Here is a 9,726-nt window from a genome sequence, read left to right as displayed (position 1 = left end):
GTTCCCCAGAACAGGCTACGTAACATACGAAAACAGATACTGAGAAGGTTGCGAGGGGGTGAAAGGGAGACCTGGTACTGGAAACAGACTGGGTAAAAGTCTTCACAAGGAGCATTTACACCTCCAGCTTCCCTCCTCCACCCCGGCAAGAGGCAGGAGATGTTTATTCTGTGGCAAAACTGAAGGACAGGAGCTCCAGTCCAGAAGATTCAAGAACCACAGAAGAGGAAAAGTGAACCTTGGAGAGTGAAGTGAAAAGTTTACCTACTGAAGAGCACACCCTCACTCCTTTATCTTCTCCATGCAGAGAATGCTAAAAGCCAGGCAAATGCCACCCAGAAAGACACTGGAGGGTTGGTCTGAAGAATTCCAGGGAAAAGAACTGTGGATTCTAACATTTGCATATCCTCCAAAGTAAAAATAAAGGGTGAAAACATATTTTAACATGACAAAAAATACAGGTTATCTCTGATATACTGCTTTATTTTGTTATAAGGGTCTAACACTCACCCTGCCTTCACTTCATTATTAAAGCTGAGTTCATCCAAGATTTTAGACTTCCCCAGAAGGAAAACTTAGAAATGCTGGCAAATTTTACATTTTAAAGTTCTTGGCCTGATTAGGAGTCCTAAACTTCTAATTCAGAACTTGCTTTAAAAAGAAAGCCTAAGAAAGGAAGGTAACTTAAAACCTTAGAAGGACCAAAATAGAAATGACACTAGGTATTAGGGTCTATGGCTATTAGTTGGAAATGTCATATCAAGCTAAATAACTGCAGCAGGCTGAAAAATGGCCCCCAAAGATATTCAGGAAACTTTATGCCAAATGGTACACCACTTATACCATAAATAGACAATGGTATATCGCTTACCCTAAATAATAAGTAGCATTAAAAATTAGACATGATGGAAATGAACCAATGATACTAAACTCCAGTAGAGAACGTTGCCCTTTGAACAGCGTAAAACTAAGTCCACACTCATTTTGTTAAAAAGGGAAAGATTAGCAAATCTTAGATATTCAAAACTAGAAATAAGTATACTGTATAAACTGAAAGAATGTATAAAAACTGGAATGGGACTAAATTCTCATTGTGTAATGCAATGTCATTTAATTCCCTGTCTCTGGACCACCTAAAATCATGTCTCCTCCCACCACTGGAAGCTACACCTGTCTGTAATCAACTCCCTTCTTACCTCCTTATACAAAAGACCTAGAGCGGGGCTTCCCTAGTGGCACAGTGGTTGAGAGTCCGCCTGCCGATGCAGGGGACACGGGTTCGTGCCCCGGTCCGGGAAGATCCCACGTGCCGCGGAGCGGCTGGGCCCGTGAGCCATGGCCACCAGGCCTGTGCCCCCGGAGCCTGTGCCCCGCGACGGGAGAGGCCACAACAGTGAGAAGCCCGCGTACCGCAAAAAAAAAAAAAACTTAAACTGGATTGGAGAACAGTAAAAGACCTGAAAAGAGCTCTCTACCTTATTCATTGAGAAGGCAATTTAACAATGTAAAAACACTGATTTTCTCCAAATTAATCTAACTTCAAAGCATTTCCAATTAATCTCCCAACAAGAATTTTTGGGTAACCTGACAAACTGATTGAAACTTTTATGTTAAACCAAATGTCCACAAATACTTAAGAAAATCAATGATGAAGTCATCGTAATAACAAGTGTGGTTAGTAGAAGAGGAACAGACTGATAAACCAACTTACTACACTAGACATCACAAGACTCACCTGTCAGGCCATTTCTCTTACATATACCAAAATCTCACACATGCATGGGTCTGAACCACCATGAGTTTAACAGAATGAAACACTCTAATTCCTGTTATAGTTAGATTTTATTTCTTTCAACCCAGGGAGATTAGACTTAGAAAATACTGGAACTCAAAGAACTAATGTCTATCTCCCTAAAATAGTATTTTCTACTATTTCTGTCCCCAGCCTCTAACTCTCCTCCATCTCCTCCTCCTACGACCACAAAAGATTTTTCCCTCCATCTGTTTGGCAAGGGGGGCTGGGAGGAAGACAGAAGCCAATCACATACCACGTTATACCTAAATTTGCATAATAGCAGAGTTTTACTATATACGTAAAGCATATATAATATAGTGTTTAATACATAATGTTCAAAAATATTACAGCCTCCTTCCCTTTTCTCCAGGTACCCAGTTTGATGTGTCTCTACATAACTTCACAACTAGCTTGCACCCTAATTTCTAAGGATAGAGTTAGTGAAGGCAAAATGAAGCTTATGACAAGGTGTGGCACATGAAATACAACTCTTTCCTATAAGAGCAGTGGTTCTCCTACTTGAAAATGCATCAGAGTCACTGGGAAAGCCTGAGAAAGCACAAATTGCTGGACTCCATTCCCAGCAGTTTCTCATCAGTAGGTCTGTGGTGAGTGACATTTATAACAACTTTCTGGGTGGTGCTAATGCTACCTTGTCCACAGGCCACATTTTTTTTTAAAAAAAAGAAGATGTTGTGGGTAGGAGTTTATTAATTTATTTATTTTTGCTGTGTTGGGTCTTCGTTTCTGTGTGAGGGCTTTCTCTAGTTGTGGCAAGCGGGGGCCACTCTTCATCGTGGGGTGCGGGTCTCTCACTATCGCGGCCTCTCTTGTTGCGGAGCACAGGCTCCAGACGCGCAGGCTCAGTACTTGTGGCTCACGGGCCTAGTTGCCCCGCGGCATGTGGGATCCTCCCACACCAGGGCTTGAACCCGTATCCCCTGCATTAGCAGGCAGATTCTCACCCACTGCACCACCAGGGAAGCCCACAGGCCACATTTTTGAAAAGCACTGAGCCACAGAGCACAGGTTCTCAAGTGAAGGCAAATTTGCCCTTCAGGGGAAATGAGGCAGTGAATGTGTGTATTTTTGGTTGTCACAAGCTAGAGGGGTGGGAGGGAGAAGTAATACTGGCACCTGGTAAGTACAGACCAAAGATGCTGTGAAACATCCTACCACGCACAGGACAGCTCCCCGCAGCAAAGGATTATGTGGCCAAAAACGTCAATGATGTGGAGGGAGAGAAACCTTACCATCAGTAAAACATAATTACTCCAAATATATGATTTGACCATTAAGTTGGTGAAAAGTTCTTCAGTGAGTTTCAGAAATCTGACATGGAATAAATATGCAAAGAATTGTGTTTTTCTTCAAATATTGATAACTCTAAATTTTACTCATCCATGGCAAAATGAAGTTTTAAAAATATTAATACTTAAAGATATACTGGGCTACAGAAAGAAATAAGCATTTATTTATATAAGGTTATTGGTAGATTTCTAGTAAAGAAACAAAACATTCATTGTGCAAGAGTAGTAAGAAAACTAGTTATATTAAAAGACTAATAATTTCCTTGAAAAATAATGATCAGCCATATTTATTTCCTAAGCTAAGTGAAAAGCAAATAACTGTTCATTGTACTATTATATGTATTTAGTATAAACGAAATATTTTATTTTATAATGAAAATTTGTTTTAAGGAAAAGCAGTGATTATAGCAGTAATCAATCCTAAGTAAATATATCTAAGGAAAATGTACTTTATATATACATGCATGGGCATACACGGATATACATACACACTACACACACACATGCACACAGAAACAAATGTACTTACTCCAGTGGGCTGGAAAATGAGACCATCCATTTCATGGCTGACTTCTTTGGCAAAGTTTCCTTCAAGTAGCTATAAAATAAACACATATTTTTAGAAACACAATAATCATTTTAAAAGTTTTTTAATTTTTTGTAAGCTTTATAAGAACTTCTTAATACATAAGCTTTAAAAATGGAAATACAAAATGGGGGAGAGGGGTGATCCAGAGGGATCTAGTTTAATATACTGTAAGATTATTTTTTAATATATGAAGGTTTCCACTCCATGGCAGGCTAGATATCTCAAACAACAGTTCTAACTACAATAACCAAAATGATGGATAAAATATTAAAAAAACTTTTTTTCTTCTTCAGTTTTATTAAGATATAATTGACATACAGCACTCATCTCATACAGATACAAAATAAAAATAAATATATTTTTTTCCTTGTGATGAGAACTCAGGATTTACGTTCTTAACAACTTTCATATGTAACATACAGCAGTGTTAATTATATTAGTCATGCTGTATATTACATCCCTAGTACTTATTTATCTTACGACAGTGGTCAAAGGTACAAACTTCCAGTTATAAAACATATTTTTAAATGCACTATGCTGAGCCAGCATAAAAGGAAGGAAGGCATAGGCCAAAACCAAAACAAAAGTAGAAACGCTGGGAAGTAATAAATAAAGGGAATAAAAATAAACATACACAAAAAAGGAGAGAGCAGAGAATCTTGCTTGGGAATAGATGGAGCCGGGATAAGATTCTCTGAGAATCTGTAAAAAGAAGCTAGCTCAAACATGGGGATTGCAGCCCCAAAATGCATTATCTGTGTTTTCCCCAAACCTTCAAGCAGAAAAATTTAACCTTTCTTTTTGTCCAACTTTTTGCCTCATTTTTTGTCTTTATTACATATTTTCAAGCAAAAAAACTGCATTGCAAGGAATACACAGCATGAAATACAAATAACAAGTGTTTTCAATGCCATATCTACTGAAAAGCAGAGTTATAAGCCCAATGCTCTCTAATTAGTTCTGAACAAGTAGTTTTAAATGCTTCTCTTCCATGGATTTTTATATTATTCTGAAGAACTGAACATACGCATCACTAAGTGAGGACCTACACACTGATTTTCTGCATCTCAGGGAAGAGAGCAGAAGATACTTTCACAGAGCCAGGTAATAATGTCATGTTACCCAGAGTCTGGCCAACTACCAAAAAAACATTTAGGATAGTTCTGGGATTCAAATATGTTCCACCAAAATTTTGGATATGCTGTGTGTTATTCAATCACAATCTTTCATCACAATCACATCCTCTAAAAAACCACTACACTTAAAGGCAGATTTGCATTCCAAAAGCAACAATCAAAATGTCCAGTATATTGCACATGCCACAAGATCTGTGATTCTCTTCCCAAACTGTGACTTCATCTTCTCTGCCATTTCATTCCTTGAAATCTGTAATTTCTCTAAACTGGGGGCAGTTCAGCAAAGAAAAGTAAGAGCAATCCTAGTTTCTAACTGCTTTAAGACCAATTTGAGTTTGAATAATCTACACTTCCGTAAAGCTGTAATGCTCCTTAGTCAAATTCACAGGGACAGAAATTACAGAGTCTTGGGGAGGAGAGAACGAGGTGTTAGCGTTTGATAGGGACAGAGTCTCAGTTTGGAAAGATGAAAAAGATCTGGAAATGTATGATGGCAATGGTTACACAACAATCTGAATGTACTTAAAGCCACTGAAATGTATGCTTAAAAATGATTAAATGGTCAATTTTATGCTATGCATATTTTATCACAATTCTTTTTCAACTGTAATGCTCTTGATATTTTCTTTTTTGTTGTGTTTTGTTCTTTCGTCTTATTATGACACTAAAAAAGTGGGGAGCTTGCAGACTGGGACTCTTAGAGCCATATTATCCAGAGTTTGGCCAAATAGGTAAAAATTTCAGACCAGATCTGAAATTGATCTCCAATTCATTCATAGGTTTAAATGACCTACCCATATGAGGAGGAAACTGCTGAAGTAAAAGTTCAATATGGATTAAAAGTACTGATTTCTTATAATGAACTAATGATGGGTAAAGGGTCAAACAAGAAAAAAAATGTATAAAATTGATAATTCTTGTACTTCATCATGTAAGAAAAGGTAACCTACTAAATTCATAGCATAAAATCCTGCTGAGGAATGAAGCAATGAAAACAAAATGCCACAATTATCTTTTTAAAAACACTTTTCAAAGGTTAAACAATTTGTTCTTTTATAGTAGGTACATCATTTACGGCAAGTAAACATTGCTTTTCCATTCTTAGACCATCTTTCTCCCTTTCATACACTGGACCATCCCTGTAGATAAAGTATATATAAAGTTAACAGTATAAAGTATAGTGTTGGCAAGACTCTAGATAACATGATGGTACCTGCTGCAGAAATGAAAGTAACTTCCTTTTTTATTTTACTCTAACTTTTTAAGAATCAGAGAATTTAAAGGACTATGAAATTTCTTAGGTCAAAAGAAGAAATACTGCTTGTTTTCACTCGTTTTACTGCTTATTGATTACTCTAGACAATATTTCTTTCTTTACTTAATACATTTACAATATTACCTAGCATACATTAAAGACCTACTATAAAGTGTTGTTGTGCTTGGTTCTTAACATATGTACATCATTCAAAACACACAACTCCTCATGAGATGTATAATTTTTAATTTTATATTATTATTCACTTCACCAGAAAAGGAAACTGAGACCATCAGCAATTAAATGACTAGCTTCAAGTCAGATAGCTAAAAAAGTAAAATCACTCAGAACAGATTTCAATCAGACTTTAATTAAAAATAAGGAAATAGGGAACTTCCCTGGTGGTGCAGTGGTTAAGAATCTGCCTGCCAATGTAGGGGACACGGGTTCCATCCCTGGTCTGGGAAGATCCCACATGCTACAGAGCAACTAAGCCCATGCACTGATGAGCCCGCGTGCCACAACTACTGAAGCTCATGCACCTAGAGCCCGTGCTCCGCAACAAGAGAAGCCACGGCAATGAGAAGCCTGCACACCGCAACGAAGAGTGGCCCCCGCTCGCCAAAACTAGAGAAAGCCCGCGTGCAGCAACGAAGACCCAATGCAGCCAGAAATAAATAAATAAAATAAATAAATTTATTTGGGGAAAAAAAAAAAGGAACTAACCAGAGAAAGTCTCTGACTCTCTGAAACAAATGCCCCAAAGACTTCTGAAACTTCCCACATATATAGGTCCTCCAATCATCATTTAAAAATACAGACTTTAGGGCTTCCCTGGTGGCGCAGTGCTTGAGAGTCCGCCTGCCGATGCAGGGGACGCGGGTTCGTGCCCCGGTCTGGGAGGATCCCACATGCTGCAGAGCGGCTGGGCCCGTGAGCCATGGCCGCTGAGCCTGCGCGTCCGGAGTCTATGCTCCGCAACGGGAGAGGCCACAACAGTGAGAGGCCCGCATTCAGCAAAAAAAAAAAAAAAAAAAAAGAGTCATGTACCACAATGTTCACTGCAGCTCTATTTACAATAGCCAGGACATGGAAGCAACCTCAGTGTCCATCGACAGATGAATGGATAAAGAAGATGTGGCATATATAAACAATGGAATATTACTCAGCCATAAAAAGAAATGAAATTGAGTTATCTGTAGTGAGGTGGATGGACCTAGAGTTGTCATACAGAGTGAAGTAAGTCAGAAAGAGAAAAACAAATACCGCATGCTAACACATGTATATGGAATCTAAAAAAAAAAAAAAAAATGTCATGAAGAACCTAAGGGCAAGACAGGAATAAAGATGCAGACCTACTAGAGAATGGACTTGAGGATATGGGGAGGGGGAAGGGTAAGTTGGGAAAAAGTGAGAGAGTGGCATGGATATATATACACTACCAAATGTAAAACAGATACCTAGTGGGAAGCAGCCACATAACACAGAGAGATCAGCCCGGTGCCTTGTGCCCACCTAGAGGGGTGGGATAGGGAGGGTGGGAGGGAGACGCAAGAGGGAGGGGATATGGGGATATATGTGTATTTATATCTGATTCACTTCGCTATATATAGCAGAAAATAACACACCAATGTAAAACAATTATACTCCAATAAAGATGTTGAAAGAAAAGGAAGGAAGGAAGGAAGGGAGGAAGGGAGGGAGGGAGGGAGGGAGGGAGGGAGGAAGGAAGGAAGGAAGGAAGGAAGGAAGGAAGGAAGGAAGGAAAAAAGAGTAAAACTGTGTCAATTTACACCTAATATGACTGGATACTCAGAAAATCCAAGAGAATCAACTGAAAAATAATTATAAACCAGAATCAGATGGAACCAGAGAATTCAATGAAAACACAAAGGCTTAGAATAGAGAAAACAACTTCAAAAAAGAAGTACAAAGTTGGAAGATCAAGTCTGTCTGATTTCAATCTTTACTATAAACAATGGTAGTCAAGACAGTACTACCACAAAGACAGATAAAAAAGATCAAGGGCATAGAACAGAGCATCTAGCAATAGTCCCACACATACATAACAACTTATTTTTTATAAAGATGCAAAAGAAATTCAATGAAAAAAGGACCATCTCTTCAATACTTGGTGCAGAAACAATCGGATATCCATATGCAAAACAAACAAACAAAAACCTATCAACAGGCTAAAAACAACCCAAATGACTATGGATTAATTAAGTAAATTATGGTACACTGATAAGATGGAAATCTGTGCATCTATTAAAAAAAAGATTGAAGGAGATCTCCATGTACCAAAACTGGGGCAAGGGGACACAAAATAAATTAAGTAAAAAAAAGCAAGTACAGAAAAGGGCATTAAGAATCACCTCTTGGGTAAGGGTGGTAAGAATATAAACAAATGTATTGTTTGCCCATGGATAAAGAAATTCTGATGGATACAATAAATGCTAATAGCAGTGGTTACTCTTCTGAGATGATGATAAATATCTGCTGTCTGTCTGACTTTTAAAATTTTGTTAACCACATTTAATCTATTCAAATAATTCTTTTTTAATTGGCCTTCAAACTGGAAATGCAAATAAATTGTAATTTAAGAAACTGCTACTTCTTATTACTATTTAGGATGCTGTATTCTAACACCCATTTATGTATATTAAGTTAAAAATTAAACAACTCATTATCCCTTCACTAGTTTGACGGATCAAATTCAACAAAATGGAGAGGTTGTTTATAGAGCTATGTTAATAAACTCCTAAAATCAAAGTTATCTTCAAGTTTTTATAGACAGAAATGAAATTCTACTGTTTTCTACCCAAAAGTATGCATTTTTCAGAGTTGTAAATTTTGTTAAAAACCACATAAAAACTAGGCTTTCTCATAAAAATGATACGTACTTCCCTGACAAATGCTGCATCATTCGTAACACCACTATTTTACAATTCCCAGTAGCAAAGATAAAAAATAATAAGCAACTCTAGAGCAATAACCTGTCAATCGTAGCTACTATTCTATAACTTGGTGTTACTACAGTCTTACCCTTTAGACCAACTCTGCTGCAAAATGTGTAGTTGTATTCAACAACTTTACACTTTGGTAAGAGAAATTGAGGACAAAAAAATAACAGTAAAAACTGAAAAGGAGGGAAGAGGAGACTTATATGTAAAATTCCAAATAACACAACTGCTTGAAAAAAAAGAATTTCCTATGATGATTTCAAAGGGTGGTTACATAAGCTTAAGAAAGGAGAAAAATTAGAGCATCGTTTTTTCTAGTGAAAAACTACATGAAAAGTTGGTCAACATAACTATATACTTCAGATCCCTAAAGAACTATTTTCTAAACATTTCTAAGCAGCACTGATTCTGACTAATAAAACTACACTGAGACACATTTTCTTAAATGCTGAACTTTGAATTATGGCAGCACAAGCTGTCAGAATACTTTTTAAAAAAACAAATGCAAACTGAAACAATTTGGCTTCTGACCAACTTTTACAATGAATTAAAAATTTAGCAAGGTGTGGCCCACATTAAGTGTTAACGTTATCCCTACCCTACGACTGGGCAGGGCACAGAAGTGTATGGCTCTTTTAGGCAACCCTATAATATTCCTGCTTCCACAACAGACACAAA

The 9,726-nt window shown here is 37.4% G+C and overlaps 1 protein-coding gene across 1 annotated transcript in view; it reads right to left on the bottom strand.

Moving 5' to 3' along the window:
* LOC103074545 (mRNA-capping enzyme-like) overlaps positions 1-9,726 on the bottom strand; it is a 145,240-nt gene that overhangs the window by 110,433 nt on the left and 25,081 nt on the right. Inside the window, exon 5 of the mRNA XM_007447294.1 lies at positions 3,635-3,703. Coding sequence (XP_007447356.1) covers positions 3,635-3,703 — 69 coding nt within the window. The remainder of the gene's footprint in view (positions 1-3,634; positions 3,704-9,726) is intronic.

The sequence above is a fragment of the Lipotes vexillifer genome, unplaced genomic scaffold, assembly GCF_000442215.2.
Source record: "Lipotes vexillifer unplaced genomic scaffold, Lipotes_vexillifer_v1.1 scaffold1964, whole genome shotgun sequence".
Taxonomy (NCBI): Eukaryota; Metazoa; Chordata; class Mammalia; order Artiodactyla; family Lipotidae; genus Lipotes; species Lipotes vexillifer.
The sequence above is the reverse complement of the archived record's forward strand: the minus strand, read 5'-3'. Positions and strand labels throughout refer to the sequence as shown.